This window comes from Callorhinchus milii, unplaced genomic scaffold, assembly GCF_018977255.1.
Source record: "Callorhinchus milii isolate IMCB2004 unplaced genomic scaffold, IMCB_Cmil_1.0 Scaffold2, whole genome shotgun sequence".
In the NCBI taxonomy this organism is placed as follows: Eukaryota; Metazoa; Chordata; class Chondrichthyes; order Chimaeriformes; family Callorhinchidae; genus Callorhinchus; species Callorhinchus milii.
The window spans coordinates 837149-864966 of NW_024704743.1; the positions used below are offsets into that span (position 1 = coordinate 837149).

The 27818-nt window shown below is 46.6% G+C and overlaps 1 protein-coding gene across 2 annotated transcripts in view; it reads left to right on the plus strand.

Annotated features, from left to right (window-relative positions):
* The first annotated feature begins 519 nt into the window (after positions 1–519).
* The window catches only part of LOC103188290 (WD repeat-containing protein 48), a 28753-nt gene continuing 1454 nt past the window's right edge, over positions 520–27818 (plus strand). Inside the window, exons 1-17 of one of the 2 annotated variants that reach the window (XM_042332119.1) lie at positions 520–652; positions 2790–2868; positions 5143–5225; positions 8331–8460; positions 10504–10610; positions 12987–13088; positions 14073–14297; positions 15540–15614; positions 16211–16313; positions 17089–17186; positions 18396–18503; positions 19947–20043; positions 24652–24747; positions 25589–25694; positions 25841–25928; positions 26600–26676; positions 27578–27770. In XM_042332119.1, coding sequence (XP_042188053.1) covers positions 2811–2868; positions 5143–5225; positions 8331–8460; positions 10504–10610; positions 12987–13088; positions 14073–14297; positions 15540–15614; positions 16211–16313; positions 17089–17186; positions 18396–18503; positions 19947–20043; positions 24652–24747; positions 25589–25694; positions 25841–25928; positions 26600–26676; positions 27578–27770 — 1746 coding nt within the window. In that variant the 5' untranslated portion in view covers positions 520–652; positions 2790–2810. The remainder of the gene's footprint in view (positions 653–2789; positions 2869–5142; positions 5226–8330; positions 8461–10503; positions 10611–12986; positions 13089–14072; positions 14298–15539; positions 15615–16210; positions 16314–17088; positions 17187–18395; positions 18504–19946; positions 20044–24651; positions 24748–25588; positions 25695–25840; positions 25929–26599; positions 26677–27577; positions 27771–27818) is intronic. The other variant, XM_042332120.1, reaches the window with a different exon arrangement.

The window sequence follows — 27818 nt, forward strand, 5'->3', positions numbered from 1 at the left end:
GTGAAGTGCTTTGAGACGTCCCCCTGATGTGAAATGCACTTATATCGAATGTGAGGATTGTTATCGACCACTTTCTTTTGCATTCAACTCCCAGCTTTCAAAAGAGGAAATCGCTCCATCTCAGTGCACCTCAAAATGTTGGCAGTGGCTGTGCTGCACTCTTTTTAGGTGTTGGCTTACTGTTGAAGTTCAGCCTCTCTGCCCCCACCCTCTGGATCTCCATCCCACAGTCCCTCCGCCTCACCCCACCCTCCCTTGCCTCCTTCAAGGTGTGTCTCAAGACCCTCCTCTTCGACCGTGCCTTCGGTCACCTTCCTACCCCTACCCTCTCCACCCCCCACCCCCTTCCTGATCCCAATCACCAGCTCGGGTGCGGATCCCTGGATGTCCAGCGCCTTGGGACGTCCTCCTGACGTGAAAGGCGCTGCGTAAATGTGATTTGCTGTTATTATTATTATGCCTTTGAACGTGTGGCCAACTTACTCACAGTTTTTTTTTCTTTCAATTTTAGGTGTCTTACGTCATTCGAGATGAAGTAGAGAAATATAATCGCAACGGGGTGAATGCACTTCAGCTTGATCCAACATTAAACAGGCTGTTTACAGCCGGTCGAGATTCCATCATCAGGATATGGAGTGTCAACCAACACAAGGTGGGTGGGTAGGGGGTGGGGGGGGGGGGGGTTCTAATTCAACAACGCTCTGTTTCTGACAAAGTAGGAATTTGAGAACTTGAAATTCTATCATATATTTAGAATCTGTTCTGAAAATATCGGTAAGCTAAGAGTCATATTACCAGGTCTTTGTGCCTTGTTCCTTGTGCCCTCCTCCGTTCCACCATTGGTGGCCAGACTTTCAGCCCCAAACATCTGGGACACTCTTCTATCCCTCAGCCTTGCTCCGTCCTTCCCCATCTCCGGGTCGCACCTGAAGACTTTCCTCTTCAACCGTGCCTACGGTCACCTACCTGCATGCAAGATGGAGGCTTGAATTGGAGGCCCGTATGGTAGCATGACCCGGGTTCGATTCCCGGGGCGGGGAGAAACCTTAGGCAAGTTTCTTTACTCCACACACCTATGTTTACCTAGCAGCAAGCAAGAACCCGGTTGTTTGTTGATTGGGCTGCTTTTTCAGGGGGTAATTATCCCTTCATAAATAAATAATTTGGTCTCTCAATCCATAACGCTGCTGAGTTTCACCCACAAAATGTACAGCTAAACAGATACACTTTATAGTATATTCTGTGTTGACGACCTGATGAGGCGTTATATGAAAATGCAAGGATTATTATTAAAGGGTCCTGGAATAGTTGGGGCAGTGGGGTTGAAAGTACAGCTTGCTCTGAGAGCCTCTGCAGTTTCTATGATTTTCTATCAGGCTTTGCAACAGTATATATTAAACCATCCCTTTGCTTGGATCCCTAATCATAGTTTCATGGCTAATTTAATTTATAATGTAATAAACCAAAAGGACATGTTGTTTTTGCAATAACCTTCCACCAGTCACGTGTGATGTTTACTGTCAGCAGATTGATGCGTACAGTGTAATTTTCCACCCAAGCTTTTCACACATTATCCAATTGTACAGTCGAGAGAGAAATTTCACATTTCGAGCTGCTTATAAATCTGTTGACAGAGATGACCATCCTACCCGTGTTCACACTTTCTGCTTTTAGATAGAGTGGTACTGATAACGAGATTGTTTATAAGAAGTTTTTCTCCCCAGTTCTTCTCTCCAGCGTTATTTGTTCCTGGAAGCTTCTACAGGGTTACTGGTACGACTCCTTTAGAATCAAGCATTGGGAATATTGTATAACTTTGTAATACATTTTATTGGTTATTAAGCTCCTGTGGTCCGATTATTATTGGTTTACTGTTATTGGAACAGTCCAATTACTAAACAATCTTACTTTACAGTGATCGAAGGCGCATTCAAAGGGGAAGGTCTTGAGGCAGACCTTGAAAGGGGCGAGTCGTAGGGACTCCTGGATTGGACAGTCTTCTTCAGCCCTATTCTCCTGCCCTATGCTGTTTCGCATCTGATCTGCTGTTTCTTCCTCACTCCCGCCATCCCACCATTAGTGGTCGAACCTTTGGCTTGAATTCTACCTCCTTTCCTCCCTGCAGAGTGTTCCCCAGTAAAGTGCTTTGAGACATGTATCTTAACCTGAAAGGTGCTATGCAAGTGCAAATTGCAGAAACAATGCAGATTCTATTACAGTCCCACCTATCTATGTCGACATGTTGGGGACCATTTGAATTTTATCGACATGAGCAGCATAATCAAAACAACAACGCAGGCACATGCACTGATCTTATAAATTGCTGACTGATTTATTTACATGTATTTCATATACAATACTGTCATTAGATTAGCTGTAAGATTTATTTACAAATATTTCATCTACTATGATTGCAATTTCAGTACCATTTACTGTATTGACATGTTTTTAACAACATGTATTCTATGTATTAACAATCAAAAGTGTTGATTCTTTCAAGAACAAATGAGATAGATTTCTGTTAGTCAATAATATCATGGGATGCAGGTTATGGTTTGGGGCACATGACATGTGCAAGCGGTGGTGGAAGGCAAACTTGTTGGTGGAAGGTGGATCTTGTTCTTCTTTCGTCTAGCAATTCTTATGTTCTTATGTACTTATTTTATTCAAAAAGATAGTCATTTAAGAGTATATTGTTGATATAAACAGGTTCGAAATAAGGTGGACACGGAGGGTTGATCAAGACGAGATGTTTTTAACACCTGTGATTGTGTGTTTCCTTCCTGCAGCAAGACCCTTACATTGCCTCTATGGAACACCACACGGACTGGGTGAACGACGTGGTGTTGTGCTGCAATGGAAAGACCCGTGAGTAAAATAAATATCATTAAATAGTACATTTCAGTGATTGTGTTACAAGAAGGATACTTGGGACTCAGCGTCTTGGGACATCCTCCTGACACGAAAGGCGCTATATAGGCCACTCGAAACAGGCCATTCAGCCCAACTAGTCCACACCAGTGTTTAAACCCCACAAGAACCCCTTCCTAATCCTCCTCTCATCTAAACCCCTCTATTCCCTTCTCTGTCATGTATGCATCAGGTTTTCTCTTTAATACATTTTCTATTGCTTTCACCGCAGCTTCCAACAGTAAGTTTCACAGTCTCGCCACCTTCGGCACGAAGAACTTACTCCTAAACTCCCTAATAGATCTACCACTAACTCGCTTAGATTTATGTCCTGACGGGCTCATCAACAAACGGAAACAGCCTATCAACATTCACCCTATTAAATCCTTTCATAATCCTGAACACCTCTGCCAGGTCTCCTCTTCAATCTGCATTAAGAACATAAGAATTTTCTGGCGAAATAAGACCAAAGCCCATCTCATTCACTTTCCACTATCCTGGCAGTCACTTGACATGTCGTGTCCCAGACTATAACACTGTATGCTTATGCACAGTTTTTTGCATCAACTTCAGCTCCTGTCACTGAGACTTCTGTCAGTAATTGGAGTTGAGGTCCAGATCAGTCGTGAATGGCGGGCCAGGCTCGAGAGGCTGAATGACCTCCTCTTGTTCCTGTGTTCTGATGAGATATTGAGAGTGAGTGATAGCTTTATCAGCGCAGTGGAGGAACAGAGGGATGTGAAGTTCAAATACATTGTTTATTAAAAGTGGGACTGCAGGTAGAGAAGGCTGATACAGCCGCAAACAGGGTTCAGACTTTTGTATAATAAATTCAATCTTCATTTGGAAACCTCTTATCCATAATTCCTTTTAGATTGCTTTTAGTCCTTTAGAAAAAGTCTAGTTAATGTGCTTGTAGAACTCCACTGGGAGTATTATATTGATTGACGAGAAAGGGTAGACACATTTTATTCACAGAAAGTATCCAGTCAAGCTACTAACTGGCCAGTAAAAAATAAAAGCAAGGACTCCTACAAGAATTTGGTACGGAATATATAAATAATAAATAATCCTTGGATTTGGTATAATAAAATAATAATTCTTGCATTTGATATAGCGTCTTATCACGTCTTTGAGACATCTCAAAGCGCTTCACAGAATATACTGCGAAGTCAATTAACTTTACAGTATATTCGCACAGTAGTGTTCCACAAACAGTCATCGATTGAATGACCAAATTGTTTTTTTAATGGAACATTACCACAGGAAAGCGATTTATGTGTACTACACACCCATATGTATATATCACGTCATTCATCATTTATTGTTTATGTATCATTTATTTTTTATTGATCACATCTCTGAGCACTTCACAGTATATAAAGTGGATTAACTGTATTTTGTATATATATTCGTATGTAATATCTTGGCAGAATAAAGACTTCTTCAGTCAACTGGGTGTCTGACACGTGGTGAGACACATCACCGTGCTTAAGAGTTTCTAAACCAAACTGAGAATTCCACGCATTCCACCTACACATGGAAATTCCCTGGAGATATTTATTGGAATGGAATGCTCTCTCTCTCTCTCTCTCTCTCTGGAGGGACACATAGTGTTTACCTAATTCCGGAGAGTATTAGACGCAGGTTGGCGGGAGCCAAGGCTTGTGGGGGGTGGGGGGGGAGCCAAGAGTGTGCGTTGGGGTAACTGCTAGAATCTAACCAGCTAAACCCACACACAGCTCGGCCATCGAGAGCGCTGTCTGGCCAAGCTTTCCCAATGCTTGTCCAGCTACGACCCCCCTCCCCGTTAGTTAGTTAGTTAGGGCTTTGGCTGCGGGGTTAACAGGAACTGAAGGAGAGGATTCCCTGCCCCCAGTTCCAGGTCCTGCCGATGAGCCAGGCCGGTCTGTGCTGTCCGCAGCAGTGAGTGCCCTGGAATACTGCAGCCCCTCCTGGCTCAGGAACCAGACTAGAGACTGGCACAGATGTAGGTGGGGCGAGGGGTGGGGGGGGGGGGGGGGGGCTCAATACCGACATTCCATTGCCAGGCATGTCCCCTTGGAGCCTGGAGAGCTCCGAGGAGACATTGTGTTCACCTCCAGACGGCGGGAGATGAAAGATCGGTGAAAAGGATCCCGTGAAAGATCCTCAGCGCATTTGATTGAATAAATTCTAAATTATTTGCCGAATGTTGTGGTGTTCAAAATGACCTTTTTGTGTTTTTTGCAGTAATATCCGCATCATCTGACACTACAGTGAAAGTGTGGAATGCTCACAAAGGATTCTGTATGTCTACGTTGCGGACTCATAAGGTAATCGTCAGTTTCATCGGTAATGCAACAATGACCTGTATTTACACAGCGCCCCTCACACGGGGAAGGGTCCCAAAGCGCTTATCAGCGGCAGAGCACGACTCCGAGGGGGAAGGGAGAGGTGACCGTAGGCACGGTCGGAGAGAATCGGCTTCGACCTGAAGATGGGGAAGGAAGGGGACAAGAGGGGGGGGAAGATTGAGGGAGAGTGTTCCAGAGTTTTGGGCTGAAATGGTGGAAGGGAGGGCATGAGGGACAAGCAGGAGGCTGGAGCCAGTCGAGGGGAAGCAACGGGTAGTTGGGTGGGGGGGTGGTAAGCAGGTCGGGGAGGTAGAGAGGAACCAGGGCACGAAGGGATTTGAAAACGAGGGTGAGGATCTTGAAATCAGTGCCAAATAGGGAAACATATTAAAGGGAGCTGAGTGAAGGAATGCCGGTTAGTATAAGAATGAGAATGGACCACTTCTTGATAGCCTAGTGAGAAAGTAAAGACATTCCGCGTCAGTTGGGGTGAAGTAATTGGGGCCTCAGCACATTAGGAAAGAGGCTCAGACAGGTTTCGTACTTCTAGACACACACACACACACTCCCACACCACCACCCACCGCCCCTGGAAGATGCCATGTCAGGTGAGGACGGAAAACGGCTCAGCTCTGATGCCAACTAGACGGCCAACACTCCCTGCCAAGCCTCGCGCATGATTAATAGCTACTTGAGACGTATCAAATAGCAACCGTGGATTTGTACTCTAGTAGAACAGGAAAGAGAGTCAAACCGTTTCAGGTGCTTGGACGGCAGGGGAGAGGAGTAAACTCAAGGAAGACTAAATCATTGTATTTCTCAGCATCATACAAATGTTTGCTTCCCCTCCCCCCCACCCCCCCCCGCCCCCCGCCATTGCCAGCCACCAGATTTGTGTGGTATTAAATTTCTCTGTTAATGAGAGAGTATCCTGTTGAAATTAGGAGTGATTCAAGCGTTTAATGACGATATGCCATCAATTTAAAAGGGTGGTCGATAGATGCTTGGAGGAGAGACATCAGGGGATTTGGAGAAGAGACAAGAGAATGGGATTAAGAGAACGGCCATGATCTGATAAAGAGGCAGAACAAACAAGCTTAGTCATCTGGATAGTCTCCTCCTATTTTATGGTCCTATGCACGTTCAATGTCCACTCCCAATTGCCGTATTTTGTGAAACTAATGAGCGGGATGTGCCAATCATTTATACTTGTTTTGCCGTTTAAATACTGTTAACTGGAAGAATGAAAGTTTTAATAGTTTCAGGAAACTGCTGTATTTATTATAGACAATTATTGGCTTGACTTTCAAATCAGCCGTCCCGATGGATATTTTTTTTATGACCCTTGAGTTGTTACTAACATTATTCTCACGGTTGTCTGGGAAAAGTGGATTTAAAAAAAAGAACTGGACAGGGACATGTTAAGGAAAAAGTATTAACAATAAGAATAATGCTTGCTTTTGATCTAGCGCCTTATCACGTCGTTCAGATGTCTCAAAGCGCTTCACAGAATAGATTGTAAAGTGGAGTGAGTGTTTGTTCTGTGGGTGAAACGCGGCAACCAATTGCGCACAGTATTCGGTGTAGGGAAGCAGCAGGGAATTGAGATTAGGATGGTTGGCTGCTACTTGGAGCCAACACTAAGCAAAAATGAGCTGATGGCCTTCCACCGTGTCGTACATTTCTGTGCTTCTCGATAGTAAATACAGTGCAGCCCTACAATGACTTGCTTCAATACAGCGCAAATTGACTAATGATGCAGTGCATTAACAGCCAGTATGCACAGTCAGCTCACTTTGACTTGCTTTTCACGCTAAAATGGACAACTTCCGGATCATTAGGTCGCATTAATATATGCTTGGAAGATCTAGGCAACTTTGGATGTAAGGTTCACAAAGCTTTCCACTGTTATTATACTGATAATCCTTGAATTTGATATAAGAACATAACATAGGAACATAAGAAATGCTAGTCGAAGAAAGACCGAGATCCATCTAATTCGCCTTCCACCTTCCTGCTGTCACCTTCACATATGTCCCAAACTCCCTTTGTACTATATCCCATAATTAAAATAAATCTAATCTAAGCTGTGTTTGAAAGAATCAACATTTCCTGCTTCAACCGTCTCCCGAGGGAGCCTGTTCCACAGGTTCGTTCACTGAAATAGAGCTTGCGTAGATTCGTTCTGAATTCACCCCCTTCCATCGCCGGCCGTGGCCTCTGGTTTCCAACTGGACAAGTTGGAACAGCCCGTCATGATCCAGATTGTTTCGCCTCTTTACAATCTTAAAGACAGCAATCATGTCGCCTCTCAATCTCCTCTTTTCCAGCGTGAATATGTCCAATTTACTGAGTGGCTCCTCACAGTCCAGTCCCTCCATTCCCTCAATCATTCTGGTTGCCCTCCTCTGTATCTTCTCCATTTCTCCAATATCCATTTTGTACTGCGGCGACCAGAACTGTGCATAGTACTTTAAATACGGTCTCACCAATGGTTTATACAGTGGCAGGATTATTTTGGCTTTCTATTGATCTTTTGCTATATCACAACATCTGGTTTGCTTTACTCACTGCCACAGCGTATTGTTGGGAGAGCTTCAATTTATTGTCAATCAGGACCCCCATATCCTTTTTATTTTCCATACATATTATTTTCCTTCCGTTCAAATAATAGTCCTTTCTAGGATTTTTTATCCCCATGTGAAGTGCTTTACATTTCTCCACATTGCACCTTATCAGGTCTTTGAGATGCCTCGAAGCGCTTCACAGAATACACTGTAAAGTGATTGATTCCATCAGTTTTCCAGTTGTTGAGATCAGCCTTATTAATACGTCTGGTTGACAGATAGAAACGGGGAGTTATCAATGGATTAAATAGCCTCCTCTAGTTCCCATGTTCACATCCGATCAATATAAATTTTGAACGTCTGCAATCTTGTGCAGTGAAAGCATTGATATTGATGGCAAACAGCCTGAAGAAAGGTGGATAGCTTATGGTAGACTGGAATATACTTGTGGGTTGTGTGAAGTTTTATTTTCAAACTGATCGAAGCCTAAGTCTTTCTCTTTCATTCCCTGGCATAGGATTACGTGAAGGCACTAGCTTATGCGAAAGATAAAGAGTTGGTGGCTTCAGCAGGACTGGACAGGCAGATTTTCCTCTGGGATGTAAATACTCTCACAGCACTGACAGCCTCAAATAACACTGTCACCAGTAAGTCTGATTGTAAATGTGTGTGTGTGTGTTTGGGAGAGGAGAAATTGGATTTGAAATGTAAACTAAAGTGATTGAGGTTTCATGTTACATAGAACTGAGAGGTCATATACCAGTCTTCAAAATAATAATAATAATCGATAATAATCTTTGCATTTGATATTAGATCTTTTCACGTCTTCGAGACGTCTCGAAGCACTTCACAAAATATACTGTAAAGTGAATTGACTTCATATTTTGTGGGCGAAACGCAGCAGCCAATTGCGCACAGAAGCGTCCCCACAAACAGTCGTGGATTGAGTGACCAAATTATTATTGTTTGTTTTTGAAGAATTATTATCCCCGGAAAAGCGATTCCCCCAATCGACTAACAATCGGGTTCCTACTTACTGCTCGGTAAACGGAGGTGTGTGGGGTAAGGAAACATGCCCAATGTTTCGCCCGGTCTGGGAATCGAACCCAGGTAGATTTACAGTACTTCACAATGCTAAAATGATGGGTCAATCTAGCTTTCAAATCCTATATATTAATGGGAGTCTACATATTAATGCTTGCAGCACATTATCATCAAGCGCCTTGGGATACTACCCAACACAAATGCAAGTTGTGGTTCACACTTTTGAACATTTCTACATGATCAGGAACTGCAAACGTAATTTGTAGAGAGTTGTGAAGCAGTTTTCACTTACTTTGAAGTGTCGTAACTCGTTACAGAGTAAAAAGTCAACAGCAAATTTGCACCATCAGCATCTCGATAATAATGAGGAATAATTAATAATAAGAATGATGAGGCAGATAATCATTTATTTTTCTGTGGTGAATTCTGATTAGGGATAAGCATTCATTAGGATACCAGGGAACACCCTCCTTTTTTTTAGGAGGGATTATTTCCCCCAGAAAGCGATCCGCCAACAGACTAACAACCAGGTTCTATACTTACTGCTCGGTAAACAGAAGCCTGTGGAGTAAGAAAACTTGCCCGGGAATCGAACCCAGGTCCTTTCGCTGGCGATGAGAGTGCTCTTAACCACTGAGTTACGGGACTCCAGATTTAGGGGCTGCGAAGGGTTATAATCACTTGTCCTTCCTTCCTAGTGCATCTAAAAGATGGAGCAAATGTGCTGGTGGTCTGGAAGTGCAGTTAAATAATCCATTGGATTTAGTGCTTTTTTTCACATCTTCTAGATGTCTCAAAGTGCTCAAAGCGATTCCCGGACGGGGCGAAATGTTGGGGCCAAGTTTCCTTACTCCGCCCAGCTCTGTTTACCTAGCAGTAAAATAGCAACCCGATTGTTAGTCAATTGGCGGATTGCTTTCCCGGCGATAATAATCCTTCAAAAAAAAAAAGTTGTTAGTAAAGGACTTTTATCCTTTTATCCCTGCGGTTGGGATTTTGAATCAAAGCCAAACTGTTGCCGCTAATGCTCCCAAAATGTTTCTTTAAAGTTTTTATACCTGACACCCGTGCTTAGAAGTCTCCAAACCAAACTGCCAAGAGGTCCGTATACGTATGATTGTTATCGCCGTTTGAAAAGAGATTTTTTTTTCCCCCCTGTGTCCAATGGCCAACCATTTCCTTCCCCACCACCCCCCACCCCCTCCTCCCCCACAGACTAATTGCTATTCACTTCATGCCTGTTTGTGGGATATCATTGTGTGTAAAACAATGTGCCATTTGCCTACAAAGAACGGCCGCGACAGGCAGCAATAATGACTGTGATACTCTTTGAGACGTTTTGACGTCTCAGGCACAATAAAAATGCAATTTCTTTCTCTTGTCAAAATGAGCTTCTGATGCGTCGTGTTGGCTGACATTTGACTGCTTGTTCATCCGTTACATTGAGATCGAGTCGAGTTTTTGGTGTAATAAACCTTCCTGTGTACGTTCAACAAAACAGCAAAGCTTCCTTTCTCGTGCTCTGCATTTTAAAGGGTGTGGATTCCCCCCCCCCCCACCCGAATATATCATTCAGGTTGGGGGGGGGGGAGGAGGAAGTTTTTGCTTTGAAATCGTTTCACTGTTATTACTGTCATTACTGTTAGCCTCTTTTTCTGTAACAGCATCATCATTGAGTGGGAACAAAGACTCCATCTACAGCCTTGCCATGAACCAGATGGGAACAGTAATAGTTTCTGGATCCACTGAAAAGGTGAGAACCTTATTTTTTTTGCCAAGCCGGGTGCCTGCCGCACACGGAAACCCGTTAGCGTCGCTTAAGTCCCCAAACCAAGCTGATGTTTCCGTGCGTCCCACCTACACATGGAAACCGCAGAGATAGATTGTTGGAATGGAATGCGCTCTCGCTCTCTCCCTGGAGGGAGGCACACTGTTTACCTAATTCCGGAAAGCATTAGGGCGGGTTGGCAACAACAAGATTCAACAACAAGATTGCATTTATTGAGCGCCTTTCACATCGGGAGGACGTCCCAAGGCGCTGGACAGTTGGGTCGGGACCCGAGCAGGGGGGGAATGGTCAGGGTGAGGGGAGGGGAGGGAAGGGAGGGAGCGAGGAGGGGGTAGAGAGTTGAGAGGGGAGCTGAAGGCACGGCTGAAGAGAAAGGTCTTCAGACCAGACTTGAAGGAGGAAAGGGAGGAAGCGGCGAAGGCACTGGGGGATGGAGTTCCAGAGCCTCGGGGCTGAGAGGCTGAAGGCCACCGATGGTAGGGCGGTTGGGGCGGGGGATGTGGAGCAGACCGGAGCCAGAGGGACGGAGGGTACGGGCAGGTACATGGGAGATAGTAGGTCGGAGAGGTGGCAAGGGGGGGAGCCCAGAGTGCGCGTTGGGGTAACTGCTGGAGTCTAACCAGCTAAACCCACACACAGCTCGGCCATCGAGAGCACTGTCTGGCCAAGCTTTCCCGCTGCTTGTCCAGCCTAGGACCACCCTCCCCGTTAGTTAGTTAGGGCTTTGGCTGCGGGGTTAACAGGAGCTGAGGGGGAGGATTCCCTGCCCCCAGTGACTGGTGTGCCCTTCCAGGTCCTGCCGATGAGCCAGGCCGGGCTGTGCTGCCATCAGCAGTGAGTGCCCTGGGATACTGCAGCCCCTCCTTATCTAGTAATTTATAATTGAGAAGAAAATCTTATTGTTTCTTTCTCTTTCTCCTTCCCCCCCCCCCCCCCGACCACGCACACACACACACTTCCATAACCTGCCTTAAAATGCGTCTTGACATTTACGTCATGACCTGCTAAGATGAACCAGCTGCATTATAGTGTGGTGCTTGATAGTTGTTATTGATCATGGTAATCTGAGTTTTCTTTTTGGAGGCTAATTGAATCTAAAAAAGAACTTCGTTAGAAAAGCAATCTCCACATTATTGAGCTTCCTACTTGAAATGTGCCATTTTCTTTCTTGACTGACAGAACTAATCATACTCTTAGCCTTTCTGAAGGCAGAGTTTTACATCTTGTTCAGGGACACAGTTCTCTTCATGACGTCTCTGTCAGCAGAGCCTTGAAACAAAAAAGGAGCTTTTGTTTGAGTCAAGCTGTGTGAAATGAAATGACTGGCAAGGATTAGCTTTGTCTTTCATCTGCTATGATTTCAACACCTTTCCAAAACCTCTTTACTTTCTTGATTATCTTCCTGAAGGGTTTTTCTATTGCAATATCTCCTCAGAAGTTGGTTGATCAAATTTAAGATTATAAAATCAACCCAAAATCTGCTGCTATTCTGAGACGAGATACCTAATCTGTTTATGTGTAGGTGCCATTAGTCCCAATACACATGAGCTAGAGCTTATTAATTAGAGCACTGTCCTTGCGAGTGAGAGGACCCGGGCTCGATTCCCGGGTAGAGCGAAACCTTAGGCAAGTTTCCTTACTCCACACACTTCTGTTTGCCTCTCAGCAGGCAGGAACCCAGTTGATGGTCGATTGGCAGATCGCTTTCTGGGGATAATAAGCCCTTTTAAAAAAAATTGGGGTCACTCAATCCACAACTGTTTGTGGGACGCTGCTGTGCACAATTAGCTGCCTGCGTTTCACTCGAAAAATACACAATCAATTGACTTTACAGTATAATCTGTGAAGCGCTTTGAGACGTCTCAACTACGTGATAAGGCGCTGTATCAAATGCAAGGATTATTATTCGGTGATTCCCATCACCGGAGACGGATCGACTTCACACTCGTGTTCAAATCCATTCACTCTCTGGCACCTCCCTACCTCCCTCTCCGACCTCCTCACTCCCCAATCCAACGCCTCCGCTCGACTGGCACCCGCCTCCTGCTCGTCCCTCGCCCCCTCTGCCCCACCATCGGAGGTCGCGCTTTCAGCCACTGCGCCCCCAAACTCTGGAACACTCTCCCTCAGTCCCTTAACTTTGCCCCCTCTCTCAAGTCCCACCTGAAAACTTCTTCGACCGTGCTTATGGCCACCTGCCCCCCCCCGCCCGCCCGCCACCCCCCCCACAGCTCGGAGTCAGGCTCCGCCACTGTTAAGCACTCTGAGACTCTGCCCTGTGTGGAGGGTATTTTATAAGTGAGGTTGTTGTTGATGATTTCTGGGATTATTTGCTGACAGGTTTTGAGAGTGTGGGACCCCAGGACATGCGCAAAACTGATGAAACTTAAGGGACACACAGACAACGTGAAGGCACTCCTGTTGAACAGAGACGGAACACAGGTATTGCACATTTCACTTGTTTCATTCCAGCCTGAAATCCAGCCATGACACATTGTGACGACGATAAGCCTTCAAAGTGGACAAACTGTAAAAGGACAGAGGTAGAGAAGTGCGAGAAACGCACAAAAATACTTCCAGGGTCACCAAAGCAGCAGCACAAATGATCACAGGTTAAGGGTAGTTCAAGACGTTGTTGAGACAGACCGAGGAAGTACAACAACTTGCATTGACGCGGTGCCCTTCGCGCCGGATAGCGGCTTCGAGCGCTGCACCGTGGCAGGGTTGGTCTATGAGGAGAGGGAGGTGACCTTAGAGTTGGTTGAAGAAGCAGATCTTCACGTGGGATTTAAAGGCAGATAAAGAGGCGGTGGGATTGAGGCAGGGAGTTCTAAAGGTTAGTTAGTAGCATCGTGGCTGTAGGCACAGCGACCAATGATGGAGAGTTCTGGGGATGCACAGCAAGCCTGTGTGAGCTGAGAGAATGGATTTACACAGAGGGTGGTTAACAACCGTTAACAATTTGGTCGTAAGGGTTGCCCTACGCTTTAGGAATCGCCCACAAAATATACAGTCGATTCACTTTACAGTATATCCTGTGAAGCGCTTTGAGACGTCTCGAAAATGATAAGGCGCTGTGTCAAATGTGAGTCCAGAACTAGAGGCCACAAATATAAGCTAGCTAAGACATAGGTCTAATGAGGAATTAAGGGGGAACTTCTTCGTGCAGAGGGTGGTGAGAATGTGGAACTTGCTGATCGTTGAAGCAAATGGCATCAATGTATTGAAGAGAAAAGTTAATCCATACACGAGGGAGCAGGAATTAGGAGGGGGGTAGAGTGTAAACACCGGCACCGACTAATTGGGACAAATTTCCTGTTCCCGTGCGGTATCACTGTAAGTATTAGTTTTAATTCCTAAGTTCATTGCCTTTTTTTTCTCCCCCTTTCCATTCTATTTCTTGACGCCGTTTTGTCTCCCTGTTAGTGTTTGTCAGGCAGCTCAGATGGAACCATCCGGCTATGGTCGTTGGGGCAGCAAAGGTGCATAGCAACGTACAGGGTCCACGACGAGGGAGTTTGGGCTCTACAGGTCAACGAAGCCTTTACTCATGTCTACTCTGGAGGGCGAGACCGAAAGATCTACTGCACCGACCTGCGGAACCCAGACATCCGAGTGCTGATTTGTGAGGAAAAAGCACCAGTTCTCAAGGTATGATAGGATCAGACCTCCTGCTAAGATGACGATGTACATGTGTCATTCTGGTCACATTCCATGGTTCATTTCTGTAGCTCAGTCCTGTAGCTCAGCGGTCAGAACACTCGCCTCGCAAGCGAGAGGACCCGGGTTTGATTCCCAGGCACGACAAAATGTTGGGCAAGTTTCTTTACACCACACACCTCTGTTTACCTAGCAATAAGGAGGAATCTGGTTGTTAGTCGATTGGCAGATCACTTTCTGGAGGTAACAGTCCCTTTAAAAAAATAATAGGAATAATTTAGTCACTCAATCCACGACTGTTTGTGGGAGACACTGCTGTGTGCAATTGGCTTCCGCGTTTCGCCCACAGTCAATTCACTTTACAGTATATTCTGTGAAGCGCTTTGAGACGTCTCGGAAGACATAATAAGGCGCTATATCAAATGCAAGGATTATTATTATTATTATTTCCAAGCATACAAAACATTAGTATGTCAGGGTGAGGGAAATGGCCGAGTTGCATTCTGTTCCCAGTATGCAAATGACCAGGAGGGAAGTTCTATTAATGAAAGTAGCGCGCATTGGAAAGATCTAATGTGCCCTTAATTTCTCTCTCAGTGATCGAGTCAATCTCTGTCACAGTCTCAGTAGTCCAGTTCCTGAGCCTGGAAAGTCCCCTTGTTTTGGATCCCTCAATCGGAGTGAAGAGGTATTCTCCCCTATCTCCCCATTTGTTCTGAATAAAGCGACATTCAGTCGAGATTTAATACAGCAACAACTTGCATTTACACAGCACCGCTCACTCAGGGTAGCATCCCAGAGCACTTGCATTTGATATAGCGCCTTAACACATCTTTGAGACATCTCAAAGTGCTTCACAGAATATAAGGATGGAGGTGATAGGCTCGCGGAGCCTGGTTTAGGAGAGGACATCCACCAGGGTTTGGGAGTTTTAGATTGTCTTCAGTGCAGGGAAGAGCTGGGAAGTCTGGCGAGCAGGATGTTGAAGTAATTCAGATACAAGTTTGTTTTGTTTGCTATCGGTGCAGACTGCACAATGCACGTTTACGCGTGCACACAATCAGCCAGGAAACAAAAGCATGAGACTCAAGTCCAGTGTGTTTGCGACCGCAATCCCTGTCATAATTTTGCGGTTAGGGAACGATATTTAGGAAGGAAGTATCTGTGCTCTTGGGTTCAGTTGATTTTGTCCCGGTTGTCCTGTTAATACGTCGCTCTTGTTTTCATCGGCAGATGGAGCTCGACAGATCAGCTGACCCCGCTCCAGCTATCTGGGTGTCAACCACCAAGTCGTCAGTGAATAAATGGGTAAAGTAACGGTTTTAGCGTTTATACATCTAAAGCCGCAGCTTGAAATGCACGCTCGTCATTTGCTCACGATTCAATTTCTCCCGGACAGGCGATGCAGTCTGTAGATGTAGTTTGTAGATACGGTAGTGGGATTCCCCTGAAATTCAGTCCACTGGTAATCGGGTACGTGCTTGCTGTCAAGTGCTATCGCACGACGTTCGATCGACACTGCCTCAGTCTCCTTATCAACAAGTGCTTTGTGATGCGATCTGGTTTGCAATTTATTCTCCCAAGTAAAACATGGAGTCCAAGCTTAAACGTTTGTGTGTGTGTACGTGCCTGGGTGCGTGCATGCAGACGAGTGTTCTCTGTACGCGCATGTATACTTCAAAACTTCTCCTGGGTTCCTATCCCTCTTGTTCGTTGTTTTGGGAGCAAGATCTCCAGTTTTAGTGAAAATCCTTTTCTTGTACTGAAGAACAGTGTCAGAACAGTGTCACAACATGCAGGGGTTTCAAAACACGCAGTGATGAAAGCCCCGACTAGTCTTATTTAACAGTTACAATACAATCTATATTAGCACTTTTACAACTGACCAAACTCTTTTTTTTCAGTCTATGAAAGGTATTCACAACTTCAGGGCATCTGGGGACTACGACAATGACGGCAATGTCCCCTTAAGTCCTCTTTGCACACAGCCAGAGCAAGTAATCAAAGGTACACATACTTTAATCGCGATTAAGTATTTCCATTGTGTTCTACATTAATATTTATTGGTTTTGCAATAAAACTGTAAATGATGGGATCAGATTTCACCTTTAAATCTTTCCACTGCCTCACCCTGCTTTATCTTTGTAATCTCATACTACCCTATCTCTGTGACCTCCATGAATACCGGCCTGCTTCATGATCCCGCGCTCTCTCCCTGGAGGGACGCCCCCTGCTTACCTAATTCCGTAAAGTATTAGGCGCAGGTTGGCAAGAGCCAAGGCTTGGGGGGAGCCCAGAGTGTGCGTTGGAGGTAACTGCTGGAATCTAACCAGCTAAAACCACACATAGCACGGCCATTGATATTCCTGTCTGGCCAAACTTTTCCCGCTGCTTGTCCAGCTAGGACCACCCTCCCCATTAGTTAGTTAGTTAGTTAGGGCTTTGGCTGTGGGGTTAACAGGAGCTGAGGGGGAGGATTCCCTGCCCCCAGTGACTGGTCGGCCCTTCCAGGTCCTGCCGATGGATGAGCCAGGGCCGGGCTGGGCGGCCATCAGCCGTGAGTGCCCTGGGACACTGCGGCCCCTCCTGGCTCAGGAACCGGGGACCAGAGACCGTCACAGAGGGCTGGCTCGATTCCGATGTTCCTTTGCCAGGCAGGTCACCTTGGGGCCAGTTCAGCTCTGAGTTGCTTCCCTGCATGAAAGGTGCAATATAATGCAAGTGGTTATTGTCGATGCTAGCATGTGTTGCTGCTTACTTTTCTGTTTCCCCTCTCTCGTAGGGGGTGCGAGCATTATCCAGTGTAACATCCTGAATGACAAGAGGCACATTGTCACCAAAGATACAAACAACAACGTGGCATTTTGGGACGTGCTGAAGGTGAGTGCAGATTTCAGTCAGGGCTTTGTGAAGAGCATTGATTTGATTCTTTTGAGACTTATTTTACACGAAAAGGCACGAGACAAATGTACGTTGGTTTTGTGTTTGAGCTCCTGAATGATTTTATGATGGATTTATTGACTTGGTCAATAAACAATAATAATAATAATAATCTTCGCATTTGATACAGCCCCTTATCACGTCTTCGAGACGTCTCAAAGCGCTTCACAGAATATACCGCAAAATGAATTGACTACATTTTGTGGGCAAAACGCGGCAGCCAATTGGACACAGCAGCGTCCCCACAAACAGTCGTGGATTGAAGATGACCAGTTAATTATTGCTTCGTTTTTTGGAGGGGTTATTATTAGGCGTGTGCAGTAAGGAAACTTACCCAAGGTTTCGCCCTGACCTGCCGGGAATTAAACCCAGGTGTCTCGCTTGCAAGGCGAGTGCTCTAACCACTGAGCTACAGGACTCCACGCAAAGTATGCGTTGGGTCAATGCTTCCCATTCTGAAGCCACTGAGTCCAAGGATATTTCAGCACAGGGACCCTGGTATTGTGGTTGCTGATGCCCAACTAATCAAAGCTTGTAGCTTCATCCTGTGAAGTGTAGTGACTATGTATTTTGGTAACCAAATTGCACATAGCAGTGTCCCTCAAACAATAGGAAGTATATAAAAAAGTGCCACAAGATCTTTAAGATTCAACTGAGCAGGTAGACAACAACAACAACAAATTGCATTTATGTAGTGCCTTTCATGTCGGGAGGACATCCCAAGGCGCTGAACAATGAGGGGTTGAACCTGCTCCCGAACTACAGGTTGGGGTCAGAGAGTGGTGGAGGCAAGTTTTTTTTTTCGCAAAGGCAAGGCAAGACCTCGGTTTCAGGTCTCATTGGAAGGACGTCACCTTAGACAACAAAGTACATTTGTGTAGCACCTTTCACGTGGGGAGGACATCCCAAGGCACTGGCGATGCACTGCATTGGAGTGTTAGCCGAGTCTGTAAGTTCAACGTCCTTAAGTGGGACCTACAACCTTCTGACCCAAGGTGTGAGAGACGTGCTGGGCCCTTAACGGACGATGCAATGGTTTCGTTTCGAATGCTGCTTCAATCCAAATTCCTTCCGTTGCTTTATGACTAGGAAGTCTTATTGAGTTGGGATGTTGGAGTGCTTTTTACCAGCATGTGTCTTCACTGACAGGCTTGCAAAGTAGAAGACCTTGGAAAAGTCGAGTTTGAAGAAGAAATCAAAAAACGATTCAAAATGGTGTACGTGCCAAACTGGTTCTCTGTGGATCTGAAAACAGGGGTAAGCTGGGTCCTGTGCTGTCGTTTTCTGCCTTATCAGTTGACCGAGAATCCCTATAAGCATTTCAGAACTGATCTTGGAAAAGGATTATCTTTTCTACCCTGGGGAGAAGCCACTCCAAGGCCTGCAGGTGATTATAAGAATGAAATTTATGCAGTTCGATGATTTCAAAAAATGCTCTTAATCTAGTCGGAAAAAAATAATAGAATCCAGGAGGATGCATTTCCATTGGAAACGTGGAGGGAGTTCATAGGGCAGACTGTGCCAGCTGGTTGTGGCACAAAGAAATTTTAATTTTATAATGTGACTTTAGGGAGAAGGGAAGCTCTAAGTACTGCTGGAGTCAGACCAAGTGGAATAGCTCCTCAGCAGTAGTCTCCAGCCAGACTCGATCCTGGGACTCTAGACCAGCAGTGGGAAGCTTGCCAGTGTCTTCATAATGCTGGATAATGTTAACATGTTAGACTCCAGCGATGCCCCCAATGCACTCTCTCAAGTCCCCAAGCCTCAGCGCTTGCCAACCTGCACTTAAGATTCTCCACGGTTAGGTAAGCCGAGTGCTCCCCGCTGAGGAGAAGGCGTGCATTACATCCCAGACAAGTGTAAACCTTACACAGTACGACGCAAAATGACATTGACTCAGCGCCTTTCAAGTCGCGAGGACGTCCCAAGGCGCTGGACAGTGTCAGGGATTAGGACCTTATTGGAGTGGGGGGCGCGGGGTTGGGTTAAGGGCGGTTCGAGGGCAGGGAGGATAGGAGGGTGCCCAAAGGCACAGTCAGAGAGGAGGGTCTTAAGTCGCGCCTTGAAGGAGGCAAAGGGCGGGTGGGGGAGGGGGGGGCGGGGGGCGAGGCACAGGGAATGTGGAATGGGCGTATGTGTGTAACTCGTCGCTATTTAGTTTGTCTGCTCTTGAGCTTGACGATGGGTTACCATGAGGGTCAGAGAGCCAGCGGGGGATGATTACAAAGCAGTGGTGGTCTAACTGAGGCGTTGACATGAGCTGCTAAGTAGTTCCGGGGGACTTAAGCAGCATTGCAATCCACCAGAACCGGACTCGGATCCGCTCTCGAGTTCGTTCCGTCGTTTCTTTTAAAGGCAATCCTCACGGACGGTCGTTCAGTTGAGTGCGGGAGCATTATTCTGCATTTCTGTCGGCAGCTGCTATCGATGTTGATAAGTGAGGTCACGCTCCAGCCCCTTGTACGGCGATGAAGTTCACTGCACATGATTGATAGGCTTTGGAGTCACAGCGACAAGTGTATTGAGAAACGATGTCCCGTGGATTCCCGGGAAACCCAGCAGCCAAGATATATCCTGAACAAAAAATTCCTTTTTTTTATATATACACACACGCAAGCAAAACCGTCTCGTGAGCACTGCTGATCTGATAGCTCCAGTGCTCAGACCTGTGTCTCCATGTTTTTTTTTATTTCCTGACAGATGTTGACAATCACTTTAGACGAGAGCGACTGCTTTGCGGCCTGGGTGTCGGCTAAGGATGCCGGATTCTCCAGCCCGGATGGCTCTGATCCAAAATGTAAGTGGCTAATGGTAAGGCTGAACCTCACTTAGGATGTATGTTATCTAGTAAACTTCTCAGCACGAGTTTGACAGTTAGGATGAGGGGCTGCAATCCTTCTACCTCACTCCCCGCAACCCCCCCCCCATTGCATCCTTCAAATCGCGTCTAAAGACCTTCCTCTTTGGCCAATCTCCCACACCTACCCACCCCCACCCCACCCCACCACCCTCCACCCCTCCTGACCCCAACTCCCAGCTCGGGTCCCAGAAACCCCTGACTGTCCAGCGCCCTGGGACGTCTTTCCGATGTGAAGGACGCTATGCAAGTGTCATTAGTTGTTGTTGTTGTTACTTGCAGAGTAAATTGCTCTTCACATTGTCAAGACGGAGGTGGGTAAACATTTGTCAAGTTGGGGGGGATCAGGGGATATGGAGAAAAGGCGGGTAAATGGAGTTGAGGTACAGATCAGCCGTGTTGTAATAGAGTGGCGGAACAGGTTAGAGGGGCTGAATGACCTACTCCTGTTCCTATGTCCCTGTGGTGGGGGGTGGGGTGGAGAGGGGGAGCAGTCTGCACGCCCTTCACTGGGGCTATGACCTCTGGGCTAACTGTGCCCTCATTTTGAAGTAGTGAAACCCGCCCCCCCCCCCAACCCACCCACCCAGTGTCCAACCCCGCCATTGAGCAGTGCTCGCAACGCGATCCTGGGTGAAAGACGCTATATAAAGGCAAGCTGTGGTATTGTCCATTGTAATAAGCAATAAATATTCATAGGTCAAGCTGACAGGGCCAATGTTCATTGCCCAAAATGCAGCTGCTCTGAGAAGGTGGTGCGGAAGGTAGCACAGGCATAAATCAGACTTTGGGCTTCCGCGTGTACAGTTTAAAGCGATTGGAGGCCACAGAGTAGTCGTGACCCAAAAATCGAGCTGCTTCCTTTGGGCCGTTGTCTGTACTGAAGAGCTCTGGGTACGGTGTTCAGTGTGACATTTTGCTCAAATCGCGTGTCGATTTTTGTCAAGCGGGGTATGAAAGCATTGGAGTGATAAAGTTCCTCTCACAAAACACACAATCAATTCACTTTACAGTATATTGTGTGAAGCGCTTTGAGACGTCTCAACGACACGTCAAAGCGCTACATCGAAGAGGGTTATATTATTGTAATAGTGTTGGCCTTTTAGAGGGAGACCATTGTTATTGAGCCGTGGCACAGATGAATAATTAACCATGTGGTTTTTTTTCCTTTCATGGCACCACCTAAAACATGACACTGCAATTTTCCGAGGATCTTTTGTTAATTTGCTTTTAATTTACAGGCCATTAATGCTCAGAGTCTGGTCACCGTCTTGTTTAATGGCAATTAGAAAGTGCTCTGGGATAGCGCCAGCTTCCTGTTGTGTGGGTTCCAGGTTTCTGTAGTTGCCTTTGCTTTGATTTCCAAGCCCGAATGGTGCTTTTGTGATTTTTGGCCTCCTTTGCTCTTTGAAGATTCCTATCACTTTCGAAGAAGCAATAAATGTCCAGTTTAACTCCATGAAATTGTGGATCCCTTAGCGATTTAGTAAGAGCGCTCCCCTCGCAAACGAGAGGACCTGGTATTCAGTTCCCGGGCAGAGCGAAACCTTAGGCAAGTTTCCTTACTCCACACGTCTCTGTTTACCCAACAGTACGTAATCGACCCAGTTGTTAATCGATTGGCGGATCGCTTTCCGGGGTTAACCTAACCGGTGGTGTGGTGGTCCTACCTGGACATCAACGACAAGAGCTTAAATCATATAGCGCCCATCACGCCTCTCGGGTAGATGGGCAGATAAGGTTGGCAGACATGTCCCCCTTATGAGTGACCTCTTAAACATAACAAAAAGGTATTGGAGTCCAGTTTTTCTAGACCTTTTAGCATCACGAAAATTTCAGTACGATCATCCATCGAGTCCACCTCTCCAATCTCTCCCTATAGCACCAATCCCCAATCAATAATTTAGCCCTTAGTTCTCCGTCTTCGCCAATCCTAAGATGTTGTGACTGCAGAACGGGAAGTGTAGTTTCAGTGTCTTACTACTGTAGGTTGAGAGGCAATGTTAAATGAGTCACAAAAGATATACGGTACTTGACGCTCAGATCAGTAAGCTCACCAGCAGACTCAAACCAAACAGTAAATTCAGTTTCAAGGCATTCGAGTTGAATTAATTGTGTGGACAACAGCAGCAGTGGCGGAGCCTGATGCTGAGCCGGGGTGGGGGGCAGTGAGGGTGGGAGGTAAAGGTCTTCAGGCGCGACCTGCAGATGAGGAAGGTGTGGGCAAGGCGGAGAGCTAGAGGAAGAATGTTCCAGCGTCTCAGGGCTGAACAATTGATCAGTTGTTGCATTACCGCTCTCTTGTGCACCAAAGCTACGTTGTTAAGATCAAATTCCCCTTTAATTGGCCTTTTAGGAAACCTCTACAACAATCGGCTGCTGTCGAGTTCCAAATTAGTGGTTACAGGTCGGGCGTGACCGAGGCTTTCAGCATTTGCAGAGCGTGTTTGCCAGAGAACAGGAGAGTTCCTTTTTTTCTTAGTTGGCTCCAAGAATGCTGTATATGACAACATATCCTGCAAGGAGTCCTGTAGCTTACCATTTAGAGCCCTCGCCTCGCAAGCGGGAGGACCCGGGTTCGATTCCCAGGGGGGCAAGGCGAAACATTGGGCAAGTTTCCTTACTCCACACACACACGCGCCTGCCTCTGTTTATCCAGTAGGCACCCGGTTGTTTGTCGATTGGCGGATCGCTTTTCCGGGGGTGATAATTCCTTCCAACAACAAAAAAAATTTATTTGGTCACTTCAATCCACGACTGTTTGTGGGGACGCCGCTGTGCGCAATTGGCCGCCGCGTTTCGCTCACCAAAAAAATATGCAGTCAATTCTGTAGTTGCCTTTGCTTTACAGTACATTTGGCGAAGCGCTTTGAGACGTCTCCAAGACGTGATAAGGCGCCGTATCGAATGAAAGGATTATTATTACGACCCTGCGGTTCCGCTCGGGGTGATTCCTTTCATTTGGCTTTGTCGCTGTCACACTTTTATTGCCAGCGAATCATTTCGGGACTGCAGCAAGCTCAGAAACTCGCCTCTCTTTCGAGGCGCACGTACACACGCGCGCACACACACACACACACACAAAAAAAATCTATACTTTGAGTTCATTGCCCTGGCTGTTTAAATTGTTGTATAGATTTTCTCGCAAGAGGAATCACCTTGAAATATGGCAGTCATGTTCCCAGAGTGCGCCACGTCAACTGAGCTTGACCCAGTGAAGGAGCGAGTTTTTTTTGTTATGTTGACCGAGGACATTTGAGAGGTAATGAGAACTCATTCGATCGCTCTCTGCTTGTACTGGCAAGCGATTTATTATGTTTGCGGTTGTTCAATCTGCCGGGCTAACACGCAGCCTTTCATTATAAATAACCCCGACACTGATGCGCGTGGGAGCAAGACTGATCTTCTGCTGCACTGGAGTTCAGAAGTTCACCAATAAAGCCAACCTGTTGTCAAATAGTTGACACTTTAGCCGAACGCGTGTAATTTATCGTTTGATCTGAGGCCTTTTCATTATCTGAAAAATCTATATCTTGATTGTTTCCTTAAGCTGCTTCTACGGCTTATCTTTCTTTTAGATTCTCTCGCGCTTTTACTTTCGGCCTTTTGTCAGGTAAAACAGAACATGTGTGACGAGTGCGGATTTCCTTACAAACCCGGAGCAGAGGTGACGCTCGTCGCATTGAATTGGTCCAGTCCCGTGCCGTGCAGCGCACAATGACCTGAGAAATAATCCTTGCACATAACAGAGCATCTTTTCGCATTGCGAGAACGTCTCAAGGCGCTTCACAGTATTTTACTAAGGTGTAGTGACTGTATGTTGGAGTCAGCCAATTTGCCCACGTTATTATCCCACGAATCATCATGAAGTGAATGAGCAATTTTTATCTGGGAGTCTGTTGGTCAGACTCCCTTCTGTTTTCGGGCAGGCAGTTCCTTGGTCTGTTTAATATCCACTGTAACAGGCAGACAGGATCGACAGAAACGTGTGGAAATATTTTCTGTCGGCCCAGGTTATGATTCGTAGACGAGAGCCGGGCTGACACCCGGCAAGTCTTTTCTGCTCTTTCGAGCTAACTGTTTTTTGGGGGGAAATGATACCCTCTTGGCACTGTGAGGTAGCGTATCTTTGTCCTTTACTCTGTCCACTGAATATATCCAGATCAATTGATAGTTGTTTATGGTTGCTGTGTTTGTCGGGGTGGTCTGCATCCTTCCCCGTTGGGTTTAAGCTTACCAATAGAACCAGGGAAAAGTTTGCCGCATTGTACACCGCTGTGCGCAATTGGCTGCCGCGTTTCGCCCACAAAATATACAGTCGCCACACTTCACAGTGTATCCTGTATCCACGCCGTGACAAGGCGCTGTACCAAATGCAAGGATTATTTTTATTGTTCTTTGTCCAAATCTCTCTCTCGGTGAATAAAATAATTTGAGGATTTCAAATCTCTTCACTTAACGATGAATTTGAATCCGAGGTGAATCGATTCAATTATTTTTAAAGGAATATCTTAAACCGTGACTCGACTGATTGCCTGTGTGTTACAGTGAACCTGGGAGGGCTTCTCCTTCAGGCCTTGCTGGAGTATTGGCCAAGAACTCACATCATTCCCATGGATGAAGAGGAGAATGAGATGAACCTGGGTCAGTCTCTTTGATTAAACTGCTTCAGGGTAAACGCGAGTCCAGGTCAAAGATTCGCCCCGAACTGAAGAGATTGTCGCTCTACAACCACACCAGCAGCAATCACTTACACTTATACAGCGCCCTCCACACAGGACAGCGTCTCAGAGCGCTTAACGGTGGCGGAGCCTGGCTCCGAGCCGGAGGTGGGGGGGAGGTGGCTGTAAGCGCGGTCGAACAAGAAAGTTTTTAGGCGGGACTCGAGAAAGGGTAGAGAGTGGGTGGGGGCAGGAGGAGGGATTGTGGGAGAGCGTCCCAGAGTTTCAGGAGGTAGTGGCTGAAAGCGAGATCTCTGATGGTGGGGGCAGAGGGGGGTGCGAGGGACGAGCAGGAGCCCGCTGACCGGGTGGTGGATTGGGGGAAGCGAGGAGCTCGCGGAGTTAGGGAGGTGCCAGAGAGCGAAGGGATTTCAACCCGAATGTGAGGTCGAGAAAATCTCTCTCTCGAGGCTGAGAGCTCCAGCAACCACGACTCGTGAAATCCCACCAAAACCAGATCGTGCATTCCGAGAGAGAGAGAGAGAGAGAGATACCATGAGTAAGCGAATACGTCTGGGATGACATTCAACGGATTAACAATAGGAACCCTTCAGCGCTGAATATCTGGTGCCATCGAGAGAGAAGCCAATGTCAAAATGTTTCAATGGTTATTGGCAGTGGTTGTGTTGTGCATTCATGGGCCAATTCCTTTGTGGGACTTTACCTCCAACTCTTGTCTCTTTTAATGTCCTTTAATGTCTCTGGTGGGTCGGTTATCTGTGTACGTAATCTATGGAACCTCAACGTTTCGTTTCTGTCTTCAGTTAACGGCGAACAGGAGAACCGAATACAGAAAGGGAATGGGTATTTCCAAGTGCCACCACACACCCCAGTCATATTCGGTGAGGCAGGCGGGCGGACCCTCTTCAGGTATTTATCGTACATCACTGTATGCAATCAGCTAAGACAGGTGATCACATTCACCTGGTGTGATGTGTATATAGTGTACCTGTGTCCTTCTGTGATTGTCTGTCGTTTGGGGAAGTCTGTAGAACCTCTTCAATTCTCCTTCGCAGGCTTCTGTGCAGGGACGCTGGGGGCGAAACCGAATCCATGCTTCTGAACGAGACCGTCCCTCAGTGGGTCATTGACATCACTGTCGATGTGAGTAACGTACCGAATCAGTTCTCTCTCCCAACACTAAAACGGATCTGGCTTTTTTTTCGACGTCAGTCTGTTGTGGGGTTCAAGTCTCCCGTTGGGACTTTGAACTCCTAGTCTACGCGTTGGGGAAGCACTGCGTTGGGTTTCCAGCACGATATAAAAACCAAGGTCCCGTCTGCCTGCTCAGGTGCACGTGAAGAGATTCCGCTGTACGATTTGAAAAGGTGAAGGGGGTTACTCCCCGGGTTATTTTGTCAATGGTCCTGCAGGCAAGTTGGTCATTCACCTCCCAGCTCTTTGTAGGACATCCCCGGGGAAGTTAGCCTCTGCAGAGTCGGGCGATATCGGCCGTGGAGATGCTATCATGGCTACAGCAACTTGAGTTCGGGAGACAAAAGATTCTGGGCTCGCTCAACCCACCCACGGCTGTTTGTGGGGGGAACACCGCTGTGCGCAATTGGCTGCCGCGTTTCGCCCACAAAACTTAGTCAATTCACTTAGTGGTGTATTCCGTGAAGCTCTTCGAGACGCCTCAACGGCGTGATAAGGCGCTGTGTCAAAACACGAGGATTATTATTATTATCATTGTTATGTGTTTGTTCAGTATGGTCTTAGGTGAAAGATGTGGCAAAGTGTTCCGTGATCTCAAACGTTACCATCTTCCTTCACAGAAAAACATGCCCAAATTCAACAAAATCCCGTTCTATCTCCAGCCACATTCGTCTTCGGGAGCTAAGACCCTTAAGAAGTAAGTGGATGTAATTATAACGCTGTTAAGTGCCGAGCTCTAAGGTTTCCTCCTCACCCCCGGTTCACAAACAATCAAATCACCCGCAGTCCCTCTTTGTGTGGTGTTTCCCATCGTTGGAACCTATTGGTATTTTGATCCTCTATAAGATTAAGAGGTAATGGGTTCGTAAGACGCCTTCGGACCTAACTTTCCCACCGTGCTTCCTGTACTGACATAAATGCAGACTATTAGACCTACAAATCACTCTTTGCCATGTCTACCTTGTGCCCCCAACCCCTTCACGCCACCGTCAGTCACTAAGTCACTCACCTTTGCAACTCGCTGCCTCTATCCCTTCCTCTCGCTGTCTTTAAATCCGGTCTTAAAATATATTTCTTCTACCGCACCTAAGGGCACCTCCCCCCTCCTTTAATCTCTTGCCCCAACGGATGCATTTTACCCTCCATCCTGAGAGCGGATATCAGGAACTCCCTACGTCTCAAATTGAAAAGAAATTGAGGCATTTTAGTTCTAAACCCCGGCCCTTTTCCCCCAACGCTCAGAACAACGACTTATTTTACTGATTCAGATACTCGTGAACTTTACGGTATATTCTGGGAAGCGCTTTTGAGACGTCTCGAAGGCCTGATAACAACAACGCGAAATGACACTTGAAGAGATAGTGCCCTTCGTGTCAGAAAAACGTCCCGAGGGCGCTGAGCAATCGGGTTTTGGACCCGAGCTGGGAGTTGGGGTCACAAGCGGAGGAGGGCGGGGGGGGGGGGGGGAGGACGCCCGAAGGCACGATCAAAGAGGAAAGGCTTCGGATGGAACTTGAAGGAGGCAAAAGAGGGACGGAGGGATTGCAGGATAGAGCGCTATATTAAATGCACGGATTATTATTACTGTTATCCTCCAGGGATCGACTGTCAGCCAGCGACATGCTGCAGGTGCGGAAGGTGATGGAGCACGTCTACGAGAAGATAATCAATCTGGATAACGAATCGCAGACCACCAGCTCCTCCAACACGGAGAAGCCGGGAGAACAGGACAAGGATGAAGACATCGCTGTCCTGGCAGAGGAGAAGATTGAGCTGCTTTGTCAAGATCAGGTCAGCTCTCCCTTCCCCCCTCTCCCTCTCTCACACCTCAAAAAAATA